The 27,781-nt window shown below is 39.1% G+C and overlaps 3 protein-coding genes across 5 annotated transcripts; all 3 read left to right on the forward strand.

Moving 5' to 3' along the window:
- Positions 1 to 4,479: 4,479 nt before the first annotated feature.
- Ir84a (Ionotropic receptor 84a) lies at positions 4,480 to 7,554 on the forward strand. The gene is made up of 5 exons (XM_002056386.4): positions 4,480 to 5,044; positions 5,367 to 5,535; positions 5,594 to 5,724; positions 5,779 to 5,949; positions 6,222 to 7,554. Exons 1-5 carry the CDS (start codon positions 4,527 to 4,529, stop codon positions 7,207 to 7,209), a joined length of 1,977 nt encoding a protein of 658 aa, XP_002056422.2. The 5' UTR covers positions 4,480 to 4,526; the 3' UTR covers positions 7,210 to 7,554.
- A 12,703-nt stretch (positions 7,555 to 20,257) lies between these two features.
- On the forward strand, positions 20,258 to 22,335 carry LOC6632524 (modular serine protease). Its single transcript, XM_002056387.4, has 4 exons — positions 20,258 to 20,397; positions 20,482 to 20,785; positions 20,852 to 21,910; positions 21,981 to 22,335. Exons 1-4 carry the CDS (start codon positions 20,349 to 20,351, stop codon positions 22,249 to 22,251), a joined length of 1,683 nt encoding a protein of 560 aa, XP_002056423.2. The 5' UTR covers positions 20,258 to 20,348; the 3' UTR covers positions 22,252 to 22,335.
- Positions 22,336 to 22,511: 176 nt separating this feature from the next.
- On the forward strand, positions 22,512 to 24,850 carry wa-cup (walker cup). Of its 3 annotated transcripts, none has more exons than XM_032433716.2 (8): positions 22,512 to 22,921; positions 22,987 to 23,156; positions 23,238 to 23,381; positions 23,439 to 23,648; positions 23,713 to 23,889; positions 23,945 to 24,234; positions 24,297 to 24,442; positions 24,497 to 24,850. In XM_032433716.2, exons 1-8 carry the CDS (start codon positions 22,642 to 22,644, stop codon positions 24,838 to 24,840), a joined length of 1,761 nt encoding a protein of 586 aa, XP_032289607.1. In that variant the 5' UTR covers positions 22,512 to 22,641; the 3' UTR covers positions 24,841 to 24,850. The 3 variants fall into 3 exon arrangements, with proteins under 3 accessions (XP_032289607.1, XP_002056424.2, XP_032289608.1); XM_002056388.4 differs by having other exon boundaries at positions 22,514 to 22,921; positions 24,494 to 24,850; XM_032433717.2 differs by lacking the exon at positions 22,512 to 22,921 and having other exon boundaries at positions 23,016 to 23,156; positions 23,210 to 23,381; positions 24,494 to 24,850.
- The last annotated feature ends 2,931 nt before the right edge of the window (positions 24,851 to 27,781 follow it).

The following is a 27,781-nucleotide window of genomic DNA, read 5'->3' on the forward strand; positions in this document are numbered from 1 at the left end:
TGACAAATGACACAAATGTGCCCTTAAATTGCCAGGCGCATTTGAAGTGTCACCCATTTTATAAAACAATAAAAATTTTACAAAACAAATGCAATCAATTCCGTTAGGATAAAAACTAAAATCAAATAAAATGAAATTCATCAAGTGGTCTAGCTTGCATAAACTTGCATAAGTTTTCAAATTCTCCCAACAACACTGTTTATAATCTTGATCACGAATAAAACTATATTCCTTTTGATCACTTTTAAAACAAAGTTGACTATTGAATATTCTATCAAAAGAGCAAAAATAAAAAAATAACAAATCACAGCCCAGCTGGCGCATAATTTGAAACGAACTGAAAAGTGCTGCCAAGTTTTAATGCTGCTTTGAAGGACAGCAGACAAAATGACGGTTGGCTGGCAGCGAGAACAATGGCCAACAATGTTCATAATGAGGGCAACATCAATGACCATGACTAACGGCGAGTTGGGCGGGGCAAATGGAAAATTGGGAACTGGCAGAAATGGAAAAATGGACGAGTCCAAACGGCTGACCAAAAATCATAAGCGGCATAATGTCGGTGGGCTGCGCTTGTAATTGGAAATGATGCTTCAGGTCTCAAGTTGCGTGAAGCATTATGACACCTCCTCCCTGCCCGACCACGATCCTCAACGCAACGAGGGAACTGATTGCTTTTGTTGGCGTTGCTGTTGTTGTTGCTGACACTGACAACGCGCCGGCAAACGAGGATGACGCTGATGATGGTTGACGGCTGTGATAACGCGTAGCCGCTAAATGAATTGAATGCGATGCCTTTTAGCTGAGATTAAACAGCAGCACCAACAAACCAGACATCAGCATCAGCATCTGCGTGCTGGCAAGCTCTATATATATTGGGCGAATCCTTATGCACTGCACTGTGCTACAAATAAATAATTTTTTTTTTACTTGCCCCGAAATATGATTTGAATGAATTGAAAATATAAAGCATCATAAGAAAATGTTTTATAGCTCAAGAACTTATATAGATGTGTTATATTTTTGAAATTACACTTTCAAATATTTCAAGGCTGGACTGAAAATAATTTCAGAGGTGTAATAAACCAGTATGATAATATAATACGGATGTTTGGTACACATGTTCTGCACTCGAGCTCTGCCTCTTTGCATTATTTATACATGTAACATTCAAGTTTGGCTTATGGATATTTCACAGCAGAATTCCGAATAGTTTTTAATAGTTTTGAAGGACAGTATAACGTAGCAAGAATGCTGGATATTGCAGATGCGTTGGCCAGTGAGCTGTGGGTATTTGTTGCTGCCTGGCTTTGATGCTGCGTATTAAGTCTGGAAATGCCATTTCATCGTTTTAATTGAATTTTAATTTGTTTAGAATGCGCTTAGAGCTGCACGCCAAGTGGCCATTGCTGCTGCCGGTTTGTCTGGACCTCGTCGCAGCACTTCAATTAATTTACTATGCGACTTGGCCAAGTTCTAGTTTCCCGTTGTTCTTGTTATTGTTGTTGTTGACGGTCTGCGCTGGCTGGCAGCTTTTCACAAATCGATTAAATTTAATTTGTTTTCTTTGCCGGCTTTTCGTTCTGCCCATCATCGTCATGGCGATTTTTCAACCTATTTTCTTTACTGCTCGTCGTTATTTTCTTGCTTTGCCAGCAGTAATTTCATAATGAGTTGACTTAATGCAGCCCAACTGCGGAGGGAATTTGTTTTTCGCTGCTGTCGAGCTGGAAAATTGTTCACGCGAACATTAAATAATAATGAAAATTCAGAACTAACACACACTAGGAACGTGATTACGATGAGAAGTTGCCTAAAGTCTACGCTACAATACATGCAATTTTTTATTTGTTTCTTTTTTTCATTTATGAGTCTAGTTCTGCACCTAGAAACATTTGTTGATTTTTTTATTGAAGTAATTTGAATATTTTTCCGGAATATTTCGCTGTTGCGAACAGAGAAGTCCTCGACCGCCAGGCATCTTAAATTATTTTGTTTTTAGATTCATAGCTGCAAGGGATTTTGTCGTTTTCTTGTATTTGTTGTTTTTCCTTTTTATACAATTAAAATCCTGGCACTCGAAACCCAAAGTAATTGTGAGGAAAAAATATGTAAAATAAGCATATAATAATAATGATGCGCGCTACTCTGAAATTAATTAAAATATATTTTTCAACAATAAAGTTCCTGTTATTATGCCTGGCACATTTGCCATGACTACAAAAAGCCTTCACCAATCTGGCGCGAAGATGATTTGTTTTTATTAAAAAATCAGCGTTAAAAATTCGTGCGTGGGAACTGTTGTGTATTATGCTTAGGATAATTTTTAAGGGCCCTCATAAAACAATAAAAATATAACATTGTGAAAATATTTAAATGTCACGCGAAAAGCTAAATTGACATTACTTAAATAAATAACCTCTATTATGTTTATTTTTTTTAATTGTGATTAATATCTTTATTGCATAAATATACTAGTCAATTTTTTCTCCAAAAATTATTTTTACATTTTGCCGTAAATCTTCTCAACCAATCTTCTCTCTTCTCAACCAATTAGGCTAATTTGCTGCCTGGTATGAATAATATGCAGACAATTCATGTCATGATCAGACAAGGCCGGAAATACAAAATTCGTTGTTCTTCGCTTGGGAATTAACACATGTGAACTGTCAAAATTCGCGCAGCTTACCAAGTCGGCTGCCAAATCAGTCAACAAAAGGAACGCGTAGCAAGGCAGACACTAAAAGGAAAATGTGGCTGCAGGCTAGGTGTGCACAAAGGTGGGAAAGCTGGTAAACACACTGCATGACATTGTATATTTATCATAAAAAATTAAATAAAAACTTCTGCTGTACTTATTTTGTTTTGCCGAATTTGCGCACGTTGAGTCTGACAAGTGTGACAAAATGTCAAAAGAAAAACACGCAGAAAAGCAAAAGACAAAAAAAAACAGCAAGAAAAGCGCAATTCAAACAAAATTTAAACTGAAATATTTAAACGTCGCTTGCGCTTTTGTCGCATACGTGGCGTATGCGAAATGTGTGTCTCTTTACAGTATGTGTGTGCGTGTGTGTGTAGAGTCTGCGTTCTGGCTTCTTTTTAATAGCAAAAATTCTTGTTGTGCTGGCTCCGTATGCGACTGGCGTTTTGGATGCAAACATCTTTCCGCTCCCGCCCACAAAGGGCTACAACTATGTACGTAAGGACTGCGTTGTTGCTGTGCATTTGCATTGTGGCCTTGCAGCAAATATTTCTGTCATTACCGGCAAAGCCAACTACACAGCCACGCCCCTAAAAGAACAGCACGAATGAAAAAAAGAAGAAAAACAAATATGTTTTCACCGAAATGTCGGCAAATTAAATGCAATTTTTTTTTTCATTTGGTAGTTGCTATCAAAAACCTCTGCTCCTTGGTAGACCCTTCTCTGTCTCTCCCTAATACATTCGCTCTCCGTCTTTTTGTGCAGCACGTGGCAAGCTCTCGTGAAGCAAATTGCCCGAATGAAGTTGCTACATACCACGCGGCAGCCGCGTGCCATGAAATTAAGTTGCAAGCCTTAGGATTTGCTTTCAACTTTCACCAAATTTGCCCTGCTGCGTTTTTTGTCTTGCCCAGCACACTCACACAGACACATTAAGGTACAGGCAAAGACCTTTAGTAACTTAGGAAGGTTCTCCATTTCCCTCGATGTTAACATGCGCTGCTGTCGTTTCTTCTAGCTTTTTGGCTGAAGTCGGATATTGTCACGATAGTGCCGGCAGCGTTGTGCTGTTTAATGCCCCGTTTCGTTCTTAAATTTTCCATAATAATTTCTAAGGAACGGAAAAATAAAGGGTTGGATTACTTGACGCTTTCTTTCGCATAATTAATACAATGTTCTAGGATGTTTCACTCAAGATCCAACATCATTTACCAATCACTAAAATTTATTTTCCTTTGTGTTGGTAATTATTTCAAAAATAATTATTTCACGATCTGGATCCACATTGTATTTTTATGCTTTATTTTCATTTGTATATTGTTTTTTGCTGCTTCTGAGACCTGACACAATGTGAAAATAAAATAAAACTCTTTATGAATGTGTTCTAGATCCTCGCTGGTATTGTGAAATGTTTATAATGTGTAAAAAAAAAAAGCTTCTGAACCTTTGGCAAAACAATCTTATTTCTCTCATAGACAATAACTTATATATTATATAATTTTCATATTTTCTTATTTATAATGGATTCGCAATTTTTGCACGGTTCGTTTTGCTTTCTATGCTTAAGTAATTATCCTGTCGTTTCCCATTTGCAGTTAACGCACAATTTTCGTGTCAGCCGTGCAATTCGCTGTGTATGGCATGATAAAAAGGCGCTGCACCATAACTGACAGAACGCATAAATTATAAATGATTATTATACACGAGCGGGAATTCGCATGACTCGACTGACATATAAAAGGGAAAAGAAGATGCCACAGCGGGGCAAACAGATTCGCAGCTGACCAACAACAAGTTGGCCAAGTGAAAGTGGAGCCATATAAAATGATTAAGTTGCAAGTGAAAATAATTCTATGGATTTTTATAATTTCGGCAACGTTTTTATGTGGCGCGCAAATTGAAAACATAAATTCCAATGAGCTGCTCGCCTTCGAGGACTTTTTGCGTGCCCAACACTTGAAGCATGCGCTAGTGCTCGCACCCGGACCCGGCCCAGGCCCCAACTGGTCCAGGCAAATTGAAAACTATAAGAGATTGTTCGCCAACTACAGGATGCAGTTTTTTACGCCCCAAAGGGGCGTGCAATTTCAAGAATTGTTTTACTACGAGGCGCCACGCACTGCGCTGCTTGTGGCGGCATTCGAGGGCGAGCACGTTAAGCGCTGGGTCTACGAGGCGGCCTCCGCGGGGGGTTATTTCAACAATAGCCAGGCATGGTTCATGCTGGGAAAATGTCAGACAAATCGGACAGATGAGCAGATCATTAGGCTGCACTTGTCTGCTTATAACATAAGCATTGATGCGGACATAACAGTGGCAATGAGCGTACCACAGACGACCAAGTGAGTAGTGTAGCTGGCATTGCACAGCGGGTGCATTAAGTTAACCAATAACAAAAACATTAAAAAAACGATAAATTTGTATGAAGTATAAAAAATAAAGGGAGCATAAAACATTAAAAAAATCGTTAGTTAGTTAATTAACTTTCCCCCATAACATTTTTAAGCATTAAAAAATAACTTATATAAATTAGTTAATATAAAAAACTATAAAATACTTATAACAAGTAATATGCTCAATAATTTAATCATTAAAATCTACTTTTATAATCACACCTGATTCCCATGTGCGAAATATTTGTCATACAACTGCGTTTAGCCTCAGCTGGTTGCTGTACGATGTCTACCGAGTGGGTCAGGATACGCTACTGCGCGTGGAGTCCAAGGGCCAGTGGAGTCCGTCCGGTGGCTATAAGCTCTGGGAGAACTTTAGAGGAAGCTGGCTGCGACGTCGCAGCAACCTGGGCAATATAACGCTGATAGGCAGCACGGCGGTAATTTGCGGCAAATAGGTAGCAAAAGACAGTTAGAAGACTCAATTTTCATCCACAGTTGATCGAGAAGCCAGCTGGCATGGATGATCTGAGCTATTTGAGCAACAATAAGGATCTGCTCCAACTGGATCCTATGCAACGCAAGACATTTCAGCTATTTCTGCTCATAGGGCGTATGTATAATCTGAGGTAACGTACTACAGTTTGACAGTCATTGGAGCTAACCATTACTACAACTTGCAGCTTGGAAGTGCGCTTTCGCGAAACTTGGGGGCAGCTGCTGCCAAATGGCAGCTGGACGGGTGTAATGGGCCACGTTACAAGCGGCGAGGTACACTTTGCTGTATGCCCCATTAGATTTGTAACCGAAAGGCATCGCTATATACAATACACGCCTGTGCTCCATACGCAACTGTAAGTCCCTAATTTATCAATTACACTGCGCTACAAGATGGCAAGCTCAATGCTACAAATAATAATTGTGATATCTGACACGATTTGACAAAGTTATAGGCATTTAAATTTTTCAATTGCAAGTGAAATTTAAAATGTTTTAAATGTTTAATATCGGTGTAAATTGTATATATGGTTAAACAATATATATATAGTTTTTTTTGATTCGTTTTTAGGCAAGAACACCTCGTTGATACATGACTTTTTCCACTTCGATTTCTACTCTGTTGCAGGATACACTTTTTGTTTCGCCATCCGCGCCACAGCAGCATACGCAACATTTTCTTCGAGCCGCTGAGCACACAGGTGTGGTGGTGCGTCCTAGCGCTGGTGGTGGGCAGCGCCATGTTGTTGATGTTGCACGTACGCCAGGAGCTACGCCTGCAGCAGCAGCAGCAGCAGCACCTCGCGCAGCCTGTGGAACGTCAAATGTCATTTGTTTGGTTCACCATGCTGGAAACGTTTTTGCAGCAGGGACCGTCAACGGGTCAATTTCAGCTGCCTTCGACCAAGATTCTGATCAGCGCAAGTTGCATCTTCAGTTTCATGCTGATGCAGTTCTATGGCGCCTTCATTGTGGGCTCCTTGCTGTCGGATACACCGCGCAGCATTGTTAATCTACAGGCGTTGTATGAGAGCAGTCTGGAGATTGGCATGGAGGATATTGCCTACAACTATGAGCTGTTTACCAACACTTCCAATCAGCTGGTGCGCAATGTCTATAGCAAGCGCATCTGCCGCGATCGCCAGCACAATATCCTGTCCATTGAGGAGGGCGCCAAGCGGATCAAGTTTGGCGGCTTTGCTTTTCACACGGCCATCGATCGCTTGTACCGCTTGCTCAATGAGCTGTTGGACGAGCGCCTGTTTTGCGAGCTGCAGGAGATCATGTTCAGTCCGCCGTATCTGGGCGCCTCAGTGCTGCCCAAAAGCTCGCCCTGGCGCGAATATCTGAACCATGCAGTGCTTTATTTGGGCGAAACGGGTCTGATTGGTTACAATGACAAAATGTGGACTGTGCCCAGGCCCGACTGCACGCTCTTCAAGGATGCCGAGGTGGAAGTGGATCTCAAACACTTTGCGCCCGCACTCTTCACTTTGGTCCTGGCCATGTTGGTCAGCTCGACGGTGTTTTTGCTCGAACTTCTGTTAGACTGGCTCAAGGCGCGCGCTAAGGCAACTGCTCGATGGAGGGAAAATGGTATGTTTTTGCATCTTTAATGTTTTGTAATAAAAAATGTGTTTTAATGTCGTGAGCTGAAAATGGAAGCGGTCTAAAATTAAAAATTCCATTAAACTGCAAACACTTGCAAGGTGCCCAGCAACATGCTTACTAAAGCTCTCTACAGTTCAGCGCACTTTTAATTTAGCCTTATCAAGTGTTCAAACATTAACTAGCTACAGCGCATGACAGTAAGTCTATATATAAGATCGCAAGCTTTAAAGTTAACTTAAGGTGGGCCATAGTAGATATGGCAACTAACTCGAGAGGCAGCCTAATACTTGGAAGTCAATTAGAAATGTTATTTTAAAGTATTTCTTTTTTAGACTCAAGTCTTTATATATTTTCAGAAAAAAAATATATATACATATATGTTTAAATTTTTTATTAAAATTTCTTTAGAAAAATTATTTTACATTCAGACACAACTGTGAGAACAAATTTATAAAATTTTTAAAGAAATTTTAATAGAATAATACAGCTCGAGCTTAAAGTTAAGGTAAAGAATATTTCTCATTCTTTCTCTACTTCTTGTTGTAATAATCACACATATTATTACAAAATAATCATATTAAAATGCAATTGACGATTGTCGCGCAATCTGACCTTATAAAACTGAATGGTTATGGGCATGTCTATTAGTCCATTGCCAACTGCTGACTGCGTCACGCATAACCTTCAATTAAATTGTCATAATGTGTGACAGACTGGGGGAATGCATAGTGCATATTGCGTCTGGTTCACATCTTGATAGCTTCATGCAAGTCGCGACTAACTGCAATTGAGGCTCATTATAGCTGACAGCTACCTATAAAAGAAAGCCTGACTCGGCTGCCAATGCGCAGTAATGTAATTTCAGCATATTATATCTGGAAAAGGGAGCCGACAGCCTTGGATTGTGCCCCGAGGTAATTAAGTTGCAGTAGCTCATTAGAAAAGTTTGCTTAAGGCATTGAGAGTTAATGAGGCGCCGAGGGAATACAAAGAATTTCTAAGAAAATAACATTTTATACCTTAGCGTACATTGAGAAAATCTGAATGTTCGAATCAAAACAATTATTAGACTTTTTTTTTAATCTACCATCAGAAAGAACTAATGTTTAAATATACTGTAAATGTAATGTTGAAATAAAACAATGATATTATATAATTGCTATTTATTTATTTTATATTGCTATTTATTTATCAATGAAATATAATACAAATTTTAATATAGCTAAAAGATGTTTTTTTTTCTAAACATTGTAAATTCCCACATGTGCGAAGGACCTATCTAATTGGTGTCTCTCAATTCTCTTAACAATAATTTAGCAAAATCGATTTTATGATGAGCTAACGAATTGATAGCTCTACTGATTGAAATATATACAAATAATATTAACCATATATTCAATATAGAGCAACTTCTCTCTGTTTTATTGTACCCTATATATATGTATATATATATATATATACGTCAAATTATGTAAATTTACAACATGATTAAGTTCATTTCGGTGCCTCGGTCTGCGTTTGTTTTGCAATTCAAATGAATTTGATGCTGCTCTTCAACTCTCCTTTTGATTCCCCTCAGCACCCCAATGCTATTTCGTGTGTGTGTTTATGCTTTTGTGTGTTTGTGTGTGTGTAGGCATTTAACTATCTATTTGGCTCTGTGCTCTGTTTCATGCCTGTCGAAAGCCGCCTCTACTCCGTCTCGCACGCTTGTTATATAAGCTAGAAGCATTTGTTCTCGTTGGCCTTGCCGTTTCTGGCTGTTCCTCTGGCCAAAGTATCAATTGTTGGGCATTTATTTATTGTTGCTGCTGTTGTCTGTCTGCATTTGGCCTGTGCATGTAGTTTATGGCTTATGCTTATAGTTTGGCCATCGTTTGGCTGAATGCTGAATGAATTTATATTGTTTTTGAAGTGTTTAAATGTTTGTTTCATGCCAGCATCGTCCAACGGTGCGTATACGTAATGCCATTTTATGCTTATCTCATTTGATGGCCTTAAGCGTATAGACCTTATTGTTGGTACAGTGCGTTTAAGTTTTGCCTTGTGCTAATATCAATTCAGTTACTCGCAGCTTAGATGGTGAATTGTAATTAGGTCAACTGGGCTCTCATAAATATATCGGCTGTCGAACAGGCCGAGTTTAAAGAAATCACATTAATAAGCTAACCAAATGCTTCGTATGTTAAACTACGAAAAGTACTTGAAGTGGAAAATATCGGTGCGATTCCATGCCCATTCATTTAACAGGCCTTTTATGCAATTAAAGTAATTGTTATAAATTGCAATAAAATTTATGATTTTAATCATAAAAATATATTTGTATTTTATGTGAATACCCTTTTAAGAAATTTCATTACAGTAAAAATTTACACTTACATCTGGTTTTGTTTTCAAACCAATTTAATTTATTTAATGTTAGCTAACTTAACTAAGCAAAGTCTTTGCAAAATCTGAAGAAACTTTCGCAAATCTACGTTTATTGCTATAATTAATCCAAGTATGTATTAATAAAACAATAGGGAAAAATAAAAGGAGTGGAATGGCACTTGCCAGGGAAGTGAGATAAAAGCAAACTGCAATATTTTCACAATTTATGCTGTCTCCGTTTACTCAAGTCCTGCTTTGCCATGTCCCTCCATTAACTATCCTGTCCGATTTGTGAGTGGAAAAACTTTAGCAACTTTTGCGCTGAATTTACGCGGCATCCTTTACTCTTCCTGTGGCCCGTTGACCACAGCTTTTTCTAGTCCCGTCTTGCTGTGTCCTGTCTTTGGGCTACGCTTTGCTTGTAGTTCGCTTGTGTTATGTGCTTATTATAAAATAATTAAGTCCTTTAGGAAATTATAGTTTTTGTTGGCTTTACTTTTGCTTTTCCCACTTCGTTTCTTTTTCTCGCACTATTTGAGCACGCTTTTGATTTTGTTTTAAGTTCTTTTCGCATCATGTTTCGCTTTCCACTGTGATTTCTGTGAGATCACATTAATTTTTTCATTTTGTTTTTATTTTTTTTAGCAAAAGTGACAAGACACTTTCCACTGTTCAGTAAATTTTTCTTCATGAATATATGGAATGACAATCACAAGTGTAGCAGAAAAAATAGTTATTTGAAAGATATATTTTATTATTTTACAAAGTGTCCAATTGGTTCCAAATTTGTCCTTAAAAACATTGATTGGGATTTAGAAATATATTGTTATTTTTAACAATGTTGTCGCTTATTTTACTATTAAAGTTGCTAATAGAATTAAATTGTTATTTGCTGTCACCAGACCTTCCGCTTCAACTATGAAATAAAATCTACTTCAGGCAGACAAACAATGGTCTGTGGCTGTCCTGTATCTGTAATTGTGTTTATCAGCTGCTTTTGGCACATGAGTAATTTATTGTGTATCTAATTAATTTATGCTGTCTATGTAACTTTCGTTAATACTCTCTGCTGTCTGCGTTTGTCTGGGCATTGAGTTAATGGCCCAGCCACAATGCGTTAGCAATGTCTATGGAAATATCTCTATTAAAGCCGAACACTAAATCAGTTGACATCCTGGTTGCGGCAATCATACATGCAATCCACATGAATCTGTATCTCAAATGCCTTTTGAGGTACTCGTGGATATTTAGATACATAGGTTGACATTCTGGTGTGTGGCTGGGTGGATGGCAGGCGGCTCCTGCCAGCTAAAAATCACTTTAAAAATGCAGCATAAGAGACTCGGATCTGGCATCCTATCCATTTTTACCATGACATGGAGTATGACAATTGCTGGTCAGGTCTAAGCAAAATGTGGTGGCATATGCACTAAGGTCCAACTACAGCAATAGCCGCTTCAAGGGGACACTTGATAAATGCCCCACGATGTACAAATACACGAGCAAAACAACAGCGACTGCAAAAAAGTATCCTGACTGGCGGGCATGTATGACGTACATGAGCAGGCGGTTAGATTGGAGTCCACTTCTGGCGGCAGTTGTTGCTGCTGCTTGAAACACATGTCCACTTGAAATATGAACATAACTAGTAAAGAGCCAGCTTATATAGCGCTGCGCGGATTGAAGTATTGAAATATTATCGCCGAGTCAAAAATCGACGTAGTTCACAATAATCTAGTAAAACTAATGGCATACTAGGCCCTAACTTGGCTTTAGTATAGCAATACTTATTTGGTTACAATTCGAATGCTCATATTTCGATGAATTTAATCACATTTCACATTAAATCTTTTCGTGTGCAATTTAAATTATTTATTCCCCTGGCTATGGAACGCAGGTGCAATTCCAAAGGGCTCTATACCCTCTCATTTGTGTTCATAGCAAATAATAGCCTGCATAAATATTTAGCTAAATAGTACATTTATCCATATCAAAGATCAGTTGCTGTGACTCGAGATAATTTATACAAGGGCGCATTTATACTTGCAGCGCTTATCGCTAGGCAATTATCAAATTAACCAGGGTATACACCATCGCGTCCGTACTTCGAGTGCGCAAACAACCCTGCCAAACGGAATTAGCATGCAAACTAATTCAATCTTGGCGAGGCATTGACTACACTCACTCCACATTCACACAGCAGCACTCACTTCTGATTCGCTTCTACTCAATCCAGCCGATATGTGTGTTTGAGTGAGTGTGCATGTGTGTATATGTGCATTTACCTGCAAGGAATTCGCAGCACTCAGGCAAATTGTTGGCATAGCAGCAACAACAAGAACCACATGAACAAACGGTACACAAAGGCGCGACGCGTTGGTCCTCGAATGTGACAAGGATAATAAGCGCTAACAGGCAGGCGCTGCTACTGCTGCTGCTGCAGCTGCCACTGCTGACCTGTTAACTGAATTGAAAGCACACAAGCCGCGATTTACGCCCAAAATCACACTGGCCAACACAACCAGCCACAAATGTTGCACTTCACTTGGCCAAGTTAATGAATCGTAACGCAAAATGCAATTAAGACCCCGGCATGAGAGATACAAATTAATTTCTCAGTTGAAACTGTTTGACGCTAGCCAGAAAATGCAGCCATTGACCAATCAATTTGGGGGAGGGGTCAAAAATGAGCCCTGCAAAATCGTTAATCAAGTTAAAATTTATTTACCATTTGGCAAAGAGCTGCGCAGCTAACAGATTTATCATCGGCCTGCCCTCTCTCCCCTGCGACGACACTATAAAACTAACAACAGTATAAAACAATGTTAGATATGGGCGCTTGTCGTGATTTTTATTTACCACATTTTTTGTGTGATTATACTTTCGTTTTTTCTGTACTTTATAAAGGTTTATAAAAAGGGTCTGCAATTTATTGAATGCAAAATATAAAAAAGGGTGGAGTAAACACGAAAATTAAACACGAAGCGTTGCAATGCGTATATCACGAACCCAGCTCTACGAAAATGTACAACTGCAAGTATCGCTAAAATTGTATCTGTATCTGTGTCTGTATCTGCGGCTATGTAACAGCAACTGTATCCGTGCCATGTCTGCATGTGCTGTGCATAATTTGAAAGCTTAGTTTTTGCGATCTTGGTTTGGTTTTGGGTCTGTCTTTGGGTTTGAGTTGGAGCTGCGATGTTGTCGGAGAGTCGACGCTGCCTGTGTTCCTCGGACGTTTTTCGTTTGTTTGTGTCCAGTTGGCGCATAAATTTGCATGACAATTGCCCGTTGTTCGACGTGCATTGTCAATAACATTGTTGTTGTTGTTGTAGTTGGCGACGTTGTTGGTGTTGTTGTGGTTGACATTTTGCCATTTTAATTAGGCACCATCCTGTCAGCTGCAATCGTCCATCTGACAGCTATTTGCGTTAATCATGAGCATACGAGCTCTGATTTAAGGCTGCCGTTTGTCTGAACTAAGCGACGACGCCCTCATAAACCAAATGTTGAGCTATTGAAGAGTCATTGTGAATTAATTACAGTCTGTTAATCCCACAATTACATAATGTAAATTCAAAATATTTTCAAATTATTTCAACAATTGCAATCTTGTTACAAAATTTTAAAAAAAATTGTTCAAAACTGTTAAAATTGTTGCCGTCAATGTTGCCACATAAATTAAATATGCCACATACCACTAAAGTCCGTTTCCGTTAATTCTGTACACTCACACACATACACCTGTCATTTGTGTGCATATTTTACTTGCTAATTTCGAAACCTTTTATTTGCAGCAACAAACTTTCACATCCGGCAAAACACACTCACACGGGTATCTGGCTCGCGTACACACGAAATATTTGTCAAAGCCCGTACAAGCACCAATGCAAACAGACACCCATAGACACATAAGCCACACACACACACACTCAAAAGACGACCGCGCTGCTGTTTCCGTTTCCGTTTTTTGCAGCACACGTGCGTGTCTGCGGCTCTTTTAATGCATGCTTGTGAGTGTGTGTGTGTGTTTATGTGTGTGTGTGTGTGTGTGTGTGCGTGTGCGTGTGTGTGTGTGTGTGTGTGTGTGTGTGTGTGTGTGTGTGTGTGTGTGTGTGTGTGTGTGTGTGTGTGTGTGTGTGTGTGTGCGCGTGTGAGGCCCGCCTGTTGACAATTTTGCGGTGAAGTGCAGTCAGTTTCATGGCGAGCTTAATAAATAACAACAACATCGTCCAAAAATTAAAATAAAAACAACAACTCTGCTGCGGTTGCGCGCACCTGTTCCTTCATGTGGCATCCACATAGCCAGTCCAGCTCAATTGTTGAAATCACCGTTTCTTCAAAATTTAACACCCGTTACACCGGAAAATCGTAGTTCTTAGTATCATGTTTAATATTTTTATACCCTGAACCCATTAAAAATGATTATAAGGGTATACTGTATTTGTGCAAATGCAAATGAATGTAACAGGCAGAAGGAAGCATCTCCGACCCCATAAAGTATATATATTCTTGATCAGCGACAATAGCCGAGTCGATCTAGCCATGTCCGTCTGCCTGTCTATCCGTCCGTTCATCTGTCCGTCTGTCCGTATGTATGAACGCTAGGATATCAGAACCTATAAGAGCTAGAGACTTGAAAATTTAGATGTAGGTGCTCCTAGTGCCTGCGCAGATCGAATTTGTTTCCGATAATCGATAACTTATACTATTTTCAAGCAATCGATTAAAATCGATATCGCTATCCTGTTTTTTGGGCAATTTTGGTATATCATAAGAGCTAGAGTCACCAAACCTGACATATAGCTTCTAAACTAGAATATATATATGCATTTGATGTTGGAAGAAGAGGGTTCAGGGTATCCCCTAGTCGGGAGTTGGGAGCTCTTACCTCTTACTTGTTATATATTACATTCATATCTTCTAGAGATCTTATAATATAATTTCTTAATAAAATGATTATTACATTGATTATAAGCAAAAAAGATTGTGCATAGATTATTTTATTTGCGCCTCTTTAAACTTAGTCTCCTTCACTCTTTATTTCTTTATCATATACTGATTGGTATTTCACCGCCAGCTTTGCGCACATGTCGGACAATATTCTCTACTTTTTAAATACCTAATTACTTCATGCATTTCAGTTCACTTTTTGTTGCAACTATGTGTGCGCACGTGCCACATGCTTCGCACTGCAACTAGCTGTAGCAAGGCAAATACTTTTATGAGTTTTCTGCAGAATTTACTAAATGGACGGTGCTACGTGTTTGGAACTGCAAAATCTGTGAGAGTTCTATTTTAGCCAAGGCCTTTCATATGTTAATTCTATTTGGTCTGCTAATTTCTTCTACTGGCTGTCATCTAGAATATAAATGTTGTGCATTTAGTTGCTTCTGTGTTTTACAATTTATAAACGCAAATTTAAAAATTAAAGTCTAAAAATGTTTAGTTAACATATGTATAAGTTGTAGTCAGCTTTCTTTCAAGCTGCTTCATTTTATTTTTAATGCGAAAAAACATTTTCGCAGGCCGAAAGATTAATATCCTTAAAAATATATGGCTTAAACTTAAACTTTTTTACTCCGAGTTTTCAGCAGAATACTAAAGCTCATATAAGACGGCGTTAATTATAATATTTTGAAAAGCAGAAAAGTTTTCCAAAAAGCTAACATAACTCGTTCTTCAACCAAATCATTGTATAGAGCTGTATGAAAAAGAAGTCCGATGTTGGCAAGACTTTGTTTAAAATTAATAAACGCCGGCCAAACGAAAAAATTTGTAATACTAAAAGTATGAAAAGAAAAACTTACTAATTACATTAAGAAACGTATTTTGCAAAGAAATAGGCAAACTGAGATTTTTCAATTTACTTGGACTTTGGTGCTGATCTCAGAGTACATACCAGTAATGCGGTCAGAGGAACCTTCTTTTGCCTGTTCTACACGAAAGCATTTTCAATAGGTTGGGCTTGGCACCTGCTTTAAGCCACAAAAACCAGCAAAAACTTAAGCTCTTACTTCAATTTAAGCGAAGCCAGCACATAATTAAAAGTGTTGCCAAAGCGCCGACAAGCCAGGCTGAAGACTCTTGCGGCACATACACAGCGTTAGCTGAAAGTTGCAAGAGCAATGTGCAACACTGGGCCAACGGAAGCGGCGCACAAGCGGAAACTAAGTCAACAACTTTCCATTTTGTCAATGGCTGTGTGCTGCTTGGCTGGCTCAGCTTGTTGGGTTAGCTGGGCGTCTCGTTCTGTAAATGACACACACTCTGCATATGAAACTAGAAATAATTTTTCAATTCACAAATGAAACTTTTCACACACAGCTGCAGATCTAAAGCAAACTTTAAACTTTGCAAATGCTAGCAACGCTGCTCCCTAAAGAAAATGGTAAGCCAAAGGGGTGTGTGTGTGGTATGCTGCCCAGTTCAGTTGGAATCGTCATTTGCAATATACTCTCCGCTTGCTGCTGCCGCTTTTGCTATGCATTTCTTGGAGGTTTCGCCATTTCTGGCTGTCTTCCTTTGGCGCCGCAAACTCCAGAAGGAAATTACAAACCGAAAGTAAACGCCAAGAGCGCAGACCCAGCTCGTCGAGCGGGGAACGGAGTTCAGGGAGCGAAGACCAAGGACCTCAGACCCCATACCAGTTGCCGCTGGGAAGTTGTTGACGCAGGACGAGCGACGGGCGCTGAGTGTCAGTGTCATATCCTGTGCCAAAAGTGCACACACAGTGTTCCCTCAGCCCCAACCATACCACTAGCCCTTCCCATCGTGTAGCCCAACTCGGCTGCACATTACAAATGAATAATTTATGCGCGCGTTCAACTGCAGATGGATGGAGTTGGAGAGCTGTTCCAGCCACTCACAGCAAAAGGGGTTGTGTCAGCGAACAGGGGGTGCGCTGTGGCCCAACAAAGTCGTCCTGGTCAACGCCAAATGAGTTGTGGCAGCGTCTCGCTGGTGCCGTAAAAGCCAATGCCAGGCAGCCGGATAGCTGTTGCTCAGCATAAACTAAAATATCGCCCACTTCTTTCCAAGACCCCCGCCCACACAACTCTGGCTAGCAAATTACACGGCTACGTGCTACAGTTGAATGCGGCTCTGGTTCCGGGTGGGACTTGTGGGGTGCGAAAATTATCTGCTTGCCACCAAAAAGTAGACGGAAGCAAGCATCAGCTCCAAAGTTATTAGAGCAAAATTTTTGCCTTTGCCTAAGTAATGGCCAAGTGTATATCTCTCTCTCTCTCTCTCTCTTTCTCTTCACATATTGAGTTATGACTTAATTGGATAAGAGCCAGCCATATAGCGCTCCCTGCCTTTCAACCGGCCCCGTGCCGCAACAGTGCAGCTTCCATCGGCCGATGCAAACTTTAGGCAAAAGTTTTGACGACCTTTTTTTCGGTTGGCTTTTTGTGTGGCCGCAAGATCTTGTTGTGGGTTCCATTTGGGCTTCTGCCGATGACTAAGTGGAGGAGGCGACAGTTTTTGGTTATTAGCGCTAGTCGAAAGTTGTGGCTGCACTCGCGGCACTGTCCGCCAGACTTTTAAGCCTTATTAATTGGGTAATACCTCAAGAACCCTAATTGATTTCTAGGCAAAATCACTGCGATATTAGAGTTTCTGTAAACACGAATTAAATTCGAATAATTTCTTCATCCGCAGGTTGAAAAAATTGTTTATTGCTAGTGATAAACAAAGTCAATCACTTGTTTACGACCGGATATATTATCAGCACCACTAGGGACCACGCTTTGTGACGCACATAACACTGGCCTACAAGATTTCGAAGCCTGATTCGTTTTTCAAGATAATTGTTGTAATAGGAAAATAAATATATCAATTGAGAATATACATTTTATACATGCAATTTTTTAATTATTTCGTGGCTACTTTAATGAAATTTTTTTTAGGCATTTCAAAGAAATATGATATCTTTTAAATATATGAATTATTTAATTTAGAGTAATATATATGTTGCCCAGTGCAATACACAGGCATGGAATATTTATTCAAATTTCAATATTTTTATCAAATTCGCTTTTGCATGCCTACAAGTTGGAGGCTTGTAATATTTATTTAATTTTGTTTTTTTTTTTTTTTTATCAAAGTTTATTGGCATAAAAACTTCAAAATTTTAAGTTATGTCGCTGCAAGGGACTGAGGCAGCGGACCAAACGCAAACATTCTGATACCAGACCCCATATAAAGGTCAATTAAAAGAGCCCCAGCTACAATTATGCTCTGGCATGTGTTATCGGCTGTTGAATTATTATATACTTATATAAACCAGCGGTGCTTTAAGAGCTTCAAGCGCATGAGTGCCGCAATCGAAATGCAAATGACGCAGAGTCGATTTTTAGCAACCTCTGATGTTGTCGTTGTTGTTGCTGTTGACACAGTTGTGCTGGAAACAATAACAAAAACAGCAACAATGACACAAAGTAAAGGAAATGGTAACAACGACAAACTGGCAATGCAATTTGCGCTCATTTGTCAGTGTAAACAGTTTATGTGTGTGTGTGTGTGGGTGAGAGTGCCAGCTCATGTCAATCCATATAACGTATGCGCCCCTTTGGCCATGCGAAATGCCGTTTGTCGTTCTCGCTTGCCGTTTGGTGAATCACAAAAGCGCATTTTGTTTGTCAATTTACAAACAATTCCATTGTCACTTGTGCACTTTATGTTGTCTGCACTCTACACCACCCAACTTCATCCTTACCATCCCGACTACATTCACCACCCCACAGACACATCAAAGCTGCTTTTGCTGTGCTACAATTATTTTCATTTTAAATTCAACACTCGCAACTCCCAACAAAACTAAGCACACTCAAACTAGATTCCCCTATGCCTAAATTGAATTAAAAATAGATAATTTCCACAAAGACACAAAGTAGTTAAAAAAGTATTCTGACTGACTGACTGACTGATTGGTGATCAACGCACAGCCCAAACCGTATGAGCTAGGAAGCTGAAATTATCACAGTAGTTACCTTATGTGATAAAGATGCACGTTGAGACGGTGGCGAAATACGTTTGTATGAACCTTTATTAATTACCATCTGATCGGCATTAAACTCAATTTTACAGTTCTTTGTTCTAATTCATTCGAGGGGTGTTTCACGAAAAATGTATTCCTCCAGAATCAAAGCATCCTCAGTAGAAATTCGAATATAAGATTTTGTTGGTGCAGATTTTAGTTGCCCGATTTACCTCAAACTTATTTTCAGAGCTCTGCATAAGAATATGATGAATACGTGATGCAGCGATTTGGTAAATTGGTGATCAACGCACAGCCCAAACTATTAGAACTAGGAAGCTGAAATTTTCACTGAAGTCACCTTATGTGATGAAGATGCACGTTAAGACGGGGTTTCAGGAAATAACACCCGAAAATATCGAAAAATCGAGAAAAACGTTTGTATGAAACTTTTTTGCTTACTATCTGATTGACCTTAAACTCAATTTAAAAATCTTTGCTTGTGGAAATAGGGCTCAAATTAATTTTCTTGGATCTATAAGTTAAATCAGTTGAGACGTGTTTACAACTTTTCGGAAAGTCCAAACTTCTCTCCAATGACTGTATGAAAGTTATTTGTTAACTGTCCGTCAAATTACTTTCAAAATATTTCCTAAGCTTTTTGAGAACATTGATTTTATCCGTGCCACGGGCAAAGTCGGGTCAGGGTATGCATATATAAACATACGCACTAGACACGATTTGAGTCCTTAGAGGTATGAAAAATTATGCATTTGGTCTCTAGCCGTATGCGTTTTGTGTTCTTTCAGCCTTGTATCAAATAAACGTGTAATACTCTGGCAGAGACTTTTTATAAGAAAACATTTGATTTTTGTTCTAATATTTCATGATATCATGAGCCTCATTTCACCTACAACACAATATAAAATCTTAGAAATATCTTAGTATCGGAGCACTATTTCATATAGTATTTTCAATATGAGTGTATCTGCAAATTGGTGTATCTGAAAGTTTCATCATACCGAACATGACTGTTCTTTCTGGTTTTAAATTGTTTTGTTCTTTTGTAGTGCAATCCATTCCATTGTAAGGCCCGCCTTTAATTTGCATTCAAATGCTGAAACTAGTTTTTTTTAATCAATGGGCAGGCAACGAGTGTGTATTGAAACATTGGAGTGCGAAAAAACCGCTTTGAACAATTTCTAACAGGGTCCGCAATTTATCGAGGAAAAAATAATAAAAAAAAAAAAAAAAAAATACCCACTGGAAACACCAAATTGAAAAACTGTGTGTTTAAAATGAAAGGGTGTCAAGTCTAGTGTGTGAATGTTTTGACTGCTTTGATCGAATCTGCGCGCCTTTCAATTTGTTACCATACTTATAAACGAAAAAAAAAAGGAACAACGACGAATACTCCAACTACTATTATTGTCAAATATGACAAATAGTTTGGTGTCAAAATACCCTTTGAGAATAATTAAATAATAAATCATGATTAAAATTAATAAAAGTTGTAATATTGTGCTAAAAATATAATAATCATCATCATGAATAAAAATAATAATCTTCATATACATGCATATGTACTGTATGTGCTTGTGTGAATTTTTTCCGCTTTCAATCATATTTGTTTTCTCATATATGTATGTGTACGAATGTACAACGTGGTTTCCCTCCGATATCGATAGAGTTTGGTATAGTTTAAATTCAGTATGCAAAGAAACTCGAAAGCGAACAGTCGATATTTGAAACAGCGGCATTACAAATATTGTTATAATCGGAACAACTCCAATGTTTCAAGTACTTAGAATTTGCCTAGTGCTGTTATGCCTGAAATATGGTAATTGAAAGCAATAATATACATATATTTGCATGGAAAAAGCAAGTAGCATTACATTGTGTTGATGTATTTCAATAATTACAGCCTATCCGAACACAGAGAAAGGAAGTGGCTGTTTGGAGGGGCAGTTTCAATGCAAGAATGGTCAGTGCATAACTGATTCTCTCAAGTGCGATACATTTATGGATTGTGCCGATGGCACCGATGAGACATTTGTAGAATGCTATAATATTAAATGCAATGAACATAGGTGCTCCTATGGCGCCTGCGTCAAGAGCTCCAAGTGGTGTGATGGGAAAAAGGACTGCTGGGATAATACAGATGAGTACGAGTTCGATTGTACCAACGACCCAAGTCTTTTTGATCGGAAAATTCGTGGTAAATGCACGTGAGTTACTCATAATTTTTAACTTAAATTTGGACAATTTTTTTTTTTAATTTTTGATATTTTCAGTGAAAAACCTTACACGCAGTTTCAATGCAAAGAATCTGAAGAATGTATTCCCCATAGCAAAATGTGCGATGGCGTTGGGGACTGTTTGGATAATTCGGATGAAAATATTGAAGTTTGTGTGGGGTCGATCTGTCCACCCGGTTCCTTTCGTTGTGCCTACGGCGCCTGCATTTCCAAAATGGCGGCCTGTAATCACCGTATTGATTGCCTAGATGGGTCCGATGAACTGTCTGTCATATGCAACGAAATGAGCAATAAGACCTCAACTGAGGACTGGTACATACCGTCTTGGGAAATCTCTACAACCGACAAAAGTCCGCTTCCAACGTCTGTGTCTACTTCAACGGTTCAGCCGCCAGAATTTAAGAAGAGCTGCACTGTGATCGGCGCGCAGTTGCGTCTGAGAACCTTGTACAATGGCATGCCATATTTCAACGGGGGTACCGTGTCCCACCAGACGACGGTGCGACTGAGCTGCAGCCAGACGTATGTTCTTCAGGGCAGCGATGTAAACACTTGCGATAATGGTGAATGGAAGGCACCGTGGGCGGAGTGTGTAAATGCCTGCGATCGTAACAGTCTTATAAATGATCCCAGTACTCAGGCCGCGTGTAGTTCCAATAACAATACCATCGATTGTGCCACAGATCCACTTGTGGCCTCAACCAGGGCCATCATTCATTGTGCTAAGGGCTATACATCCACTATTTCCCATGAAGAACTCATATGCAACACGAATGGGAAATGGTCAAAGGTCAATACTAAAGTTTCGAAACTAAAATGCAAGCCTGACTGTGGAAGAACTTTTGACACAGTTAAAGAGGATCCATGGCTGGTCAGCGTATTTCAACGCATCTCAAATAATAATTATATATTTCGTTGCTTGGGCTCAATTATTGACCCATTTTATGTGCTCACTGTGTCCAACTGTTTTTCCAGCAGTTCCGAATTGCCTACAGACTACACAATAGTTTTGGGCAATAAGTCGGTTGGATTCAACTCAAACCAGGAACATGGCTACGATGTACGCAATATTGCCAAGGTGGACCTGAAAACATTGTAAGATACAAAAAACAATAATAATTTAAAAATAAAAAAATATAGTTGACTTATTTGTATATATTTCTAGAAAGCCCCTAGCTATACTGAGTATGATAAATCCTTTTATATTCTCGGCTAAAGAGCGGCCCATTTGCCTTAATAATTCCCAGAGCAATTATAATACCAAAGCACACGGGAACACTCTGGGAGAGCCAATTGTTGAGAGCACTGAACAGATATACTCATTAAAATATATTGTTGACGAAAATGGCCCAGTTAATACAAGAATATTCACCAAAGATATTAAAAGTGTATTATTACAGCATGTATTAAAAAATAGTTACAAATATGAAATATAAATATCTTGTACACGATTCTAAAATATTCACAAAGTTAAACTTTAAGATTTTATAAACATTTAATAAAATTGTATTCAGAACAAATAAAAGTCTTAAAATCCATCCATGGATGGTTTTTATATAATAATAAATTTAATTGTCATATTAATAGGGAGTACAGTAGTAGTACCCTTTCCATTTCTGTCAGATTTTGATTGAAAACTCAGGAGCCCAGATATCAGGCTGTGTTTGCCTGTCATAAATTAGATTTAGACACACTAAACACACATGATTTTAATATATATAATTTTTTAATAATTAATTTTAACATTTTTTAATTGTTATTTTATATAGTTTTAAACGATCTTTTAACCGTTTTTAATACACTACCCCAATTGCAAACACACGACAATGTCTCAGAGCGCGGAACTATACGCACCATCCGCTGGAGTGCAAAAGCACCTGGAGCCATGGCAAGTACTCAAGTGGACGGATGGTCAACTGCGAGCCATGTACACCGATTGGGGCTCCTATTTTGTTCATAGGCAGAACCTACATGCCGGTAGTCGATACTTTGATGCTGCGCTGGAAATTGACCCAAATGATACGAAGGTACTGTTGAGGCGAAGTCAAATCAAAAGAAAAGTGGCGCGGGCGCCGGAGGCACTGATTGACTGTTTAAAAGCTAAAGGTTGAGAGCCAAATCCGATATACATATATATAGAAAGCTATAAAAAATTTATTTCAATTTTGCAGATACTTTAAAAAGAAAAAGTCGGTTTAATTTCGATCCAGAAATCAATTTGGAGATTTGTGATGCGCTTTATGAATCGAATAAGTTTGAGGATGCCAAGCGAAATCTTCACTACAATCTGAGGCTCTTTTGCTATTCGCAAGCAAGGCCATTGCTGAATCGTTTGAGTGTGGTTAGTTAAATATATATATATATATATTTATTTATAAAGCATATAACATATAGCCTACACCATGGCACTACTGATTCATAGGTCAATGGTAATATACATGATGCGCTTTCGGACGAAACAGCACCGGCAGTGCATATTCTTATAGACAAAATGACAACAGGTCTGGCCAAGCAGCCCACATATGTGAAGCCAGACTGTGATGTGCTCAGCATATTGGAGAAGGAGGTAACAATCATATATGTGTTTGGGGATCAGGGAATTAATATTTTTGTTTGTTTTCAGGAAGAGTTTCTCTCACCGCTGGAGAAAAAGCGTCGCGAGCGACGCTTCAAGACCTATAGTCAAGCTTATCTAAACAAATCCTGGATGGATGTTTCTTTTCTTAAGAGTTTACGTGAAAATCCAAGCCTCTTATTAAAAGAATCCGTCGAGTCAACAAAGTATTTAAAACGTCTAGCCAATGAAAAATACAAAACAGTTCGAACATTTACAGTATGTTTATTTTTCGCGTATAATTATCTGTGCATGGCTAAATGTGTATATTTGATTTATCTAGAAAATGCTGCACGCCCGCTGCCCCATGTACAGTAAACATATTAAGACGTATCCGAACAACGAACTGTATCTGAAAAATCAGGAGGAGAACTTCTTTCGCATACAATATCAAACGAGACGAAATATGTTCAAAATATTGCGAACTATTCGAGCTCTGATCAGCAAACATGAGCTAAAGGTTCGTTATCAAGTGTTTTTAAATAGTTTTTTGTTTTTTATTTTTTATATTTTAGAAATTAACGAAATTTGTGGATGAGGTCACGGGCGACTATGTAACAATCAAGACGCACCGCATTATGCCTTGGAAATTTGAATTCATTAATGAGGTCTACAACTACTTGGGTTTGGCCCGCATTAATGAATACAAAATTTCAAGCGCCCTAAAAACATTATCGGGACGAACACGTCTACTGAATTTACTCAAGATCCCAATTGAACTGGGTACAGCCGCCAATGTTAAACTCAATAATATAATGCAAATTAAGCGAGAGCAGCTTGTTGATCCCAAAGCAGAGATATTTAAGTTAGACCTGATTATTATGACGATATGTATAACTATTTATAAGTATTTCGTCCTTATTTTAGACAACGTATAGCTCGATTTGAAAGCCGCATGCGATTTGCCAAGTATCCTATAGAACGCAGCTACTTGTACCATGAAGCGGCTCAGGCGAATCTCGATAATCATTCTTTCGATACTTGCTGCTTGCTGGCTCGCAAATCCATGGATGGTTAGTATTGCTGAGAGTATGTGACTTACACTCAAATAACATACATTTCAGAAGCAATCAAGGGCAATAGCTACGTATGGGCCGCTTTGAGCGCACTAATCGCCTGCAAAGCGCATACGGTGCTGGGCAAAGTTGAGAGGCAGAAGGAAATGTTAACTATAGCCTTTAAATATGCCAAACGTCTGAAAAACATTGATCTCATCCTGTTCATAGACATTTGTCTGAAGGTAAATAGCGAGGAAATGGAGCTCAAGAAGGCGCTAATTGCCTCCGAGGGCAGCGGTAAGCGCAGAGTGCGCCGCTCTTTAACGAGTCTCGACGCGTCAATTGATAATTCTCCTGTCAGAAATTCCAAAGCAATGATACATGAAGTAGGTGAGGACCAGTTAGAAGAATGATTGAAAAATGTCGGTGTGTTTTTATTTTATTTGCAGCCGCAATGCAGCTGCCATTTAGGGATGTCCGAAAGTTTTAACTTTTCGGAAAAACTTAAAGTGAGGTTTTCCTTTCAGTCAAAGTCAAAGTTTGCTAAAGAAAAAATACTGCAAAAAAAAAAGAACATTAAAGCCTGTTGGCCATTCAATCACTGCAAGTGCTACAACAACAACAACAGCAATAAGTTCTCTTACAACTTTCTACTTTACTCTTTCGTCTTATTTATAAACATTATATGTTTCTTTTGCCATTGGTCGTTTTACAATACCTTTTTGGAGGTAATTTAATTTTGTTGTGAAATATGTAACGCTTTGTTGCATTTTTTCTTTTCCTTGTACCATTCAATGTGCTCTGTATTCTCAGTGCAACGATAAAGATACAACTTGGTATAAATATCTATTATTGCTTCTATAGGAATAATTTAAAAACTCCAAAACTGGTCGGTCTTAAAAGAAAAATGCCAGTCAAAATCAGTACTGTAATATGTTTTGTTTACTAAATCCCGCGCAAATGATGTATCTGCAAGGGAATTTCAACTTCGGCTTTGCCCACTGTCAAGGGTTGTAAACTTTTTAAGGCAAACTTTTCACACTCTACGTCTGCTGAGGGGGCGTGCTAAACGTAAATCAGGATTTCTTGAGCTGTTCACGCCAACGCCGGGCGGAAGTGCCGCTAACATTGCACAAAAGACGCAAATAAATGAAGCCATTTGTTGTGCTGTTAGCTGATTTTTGCTGCAAAGGTTGCTGCTCGAGTAGTAGCAAGGCGCAGCAGGTCGCAGCCGGTTGGTAAAGTTTCTTGCCACCTGCCATTGAAAATTGTTAACAATTTCCATTAGTTGCTTGTCATTTAAATTTCGTATGTATTTTTAAAATTCAGCACGCCAAGCCAAGCCAGCCCCCCACACACACACAAACACACACACAAACTTCCAGCTGTAAGCCATCTGCCGTTTACCCAGCTGTAGCCCTGGCTTTCGGGCAGGTCCTGTTGCAGGTGTTGCCCAACTTTGCTTGTAGTTGACTCGACAGTTTTTGGATTTTAGGGCGGGATTGCTATTGGGGGCACACAAATGTTGAACATGCAACGGAAGTGGATAATTTAGCAGCGGAAATCATTTGTCGTCTTTTTGTCAGTTGTAAATTTAACACAATTTTTGGCTCTTTTATTTATGACTCAAGTATAATTAATAAGCGCCCAAATTAGATATGGTGAGCTATGGTCTTTTGGAAGCTGGAAATAAACGGTTCAGAGAAATTTAATTTATATAATTTTTTTTAAATTTAAGGGATTTTAAGATCTTAATATAATGGAATGCATTGCATATATTATAGCATTAATGTAAAAGCTTATATTAATAACCGTTATCCTTAAGTGATCACGCCTAAATACAACTTTTCCTGATTATGTTTATTTTTCCACCTCTTAAATGTTAAAGCCAGATTCACATTTAGCTCTTAACAGGATCTAGTACGAGGTCATGTGTTTTATATTTTCAAGTCCACTGGCAGAAATTAGCTTAAGGCTTTTACAAATTACTGCAAATTGCGCTCAATGAAGTTGCCGAAGCAGATTCAAAAATGTCTTCAATCTGCTACTTTGTGATTTCTGCTGCAAAATTACACAAAGCCAAATAAGAACAAAGAGAATGTCGGCGTGGTGAGGGCTCTAGGTGCTGGAGAGGCTGGCGGTAAGGTCTGATTCGGGATGTCGGGGGCAAAGAAGGCGGGAACAAAGGGCCCAACAAAGCCAATTGGCAGCAGCCAACTAACAAACTGCAACTTTGTAGACAGACCGGAGGCAGCTGTTGTTGTTGTTGTATCCGCCTTTATTGTTATTGTTGTTGCTGTCGACGTCAACATCGACGCGTGCCATAAAAATGCTGCAGCAGAAAATTTGCAATTAAAAGCGCAGCAAAGCAAATAAACGGCCACGCCCTGTGATCAAGAAACGCCCATGGCTGTTCAAGACTTAAACTAAACGAATGTCGTAACCCATACCGGTCCTCCGTCCGGCGCACGCCACCCACCACCAGTGCTTTATGTAGTTGCCAACTTGACGTAGTAGCTGACTAATTAGTCATAAAATTACATGACACAGGACGAGCAGCAGGACGACAAGGATACCAGCCGAGTGCCAGAGTGGCGGTGTAGAGAGAGATGGGCATCTACCAGAAAGAGAGAGAGCGAGAATCCCACAAAGGCCGTGCAAACAGCAGCCGCAGTCGAGCAGCCAAGTCAAAGTGCAAAGTGCCACCGGAAGCAGTTGGCGGTGGCGGAAATGCGTGCCTGACGCAGTGATTGGGTTGGGTGGTTCAGCGGTCCGTTGCCTGGCAGGCGGGCAGGCAGCCAGCCAGCTAGCCGGGACCGTTGGTGGTTTTATGACCCACTGAAGAGTGCAGCGGCAAGGGCATTGGCCAACTGGTCTGTCGCTAATTGCTGATTTCCCGTTGTTGGCAACTGCAACTGCCGCAGGAACTAGGTATGGACCACATGCCACAAGCACACACACTTGTAATTTCATTGTAAGCAAAAAAAAACTGAAACTTCTTCGAGCTTGTGAAAAGGCAAAGCTTATTAAAAGGGATAAAACTATGGTTGCCATTGATAAAACACTCGCAAGAATTCAAAAATAGTTTGTTGGCAAGCACGGAGTTTTTGATAAAACATGTTTTCGAAACTTTTAACAAAAACTTCAACTGCCTATTGAGTTTTTTTTTTATTTTGCTTGAACGTTAATTGCAAATTTCCCTGGGGAACCTTTCGGACAGCCCTAAACTTAGCCTTAGAACAAAGATCAAGAAGTATAATAAATAGTTAATATAATTAACAAAGTTATTAATATAATGGGACACCCTAACCTTAGCCTTATAACAAAATTCAAGGAGTATAATTAATAGTTAAT

This window comes from Drosophila virilis, chromosome 2 (assembly GCF_030788295.1).
Source record: "Drosophila virilis strain 15010-1051.87 chromosome 2, Dvir_AGI_RSII-ME, whole genome shotgun sequence".
In the NCBI taxonomy this organism is placed as follows: domain Eukaryota; kingdom Metazoa; phylum Arthropoda; class Insecta; order Diptera; family Drosophilidae; genus Drosophila; species Drosophila virilis.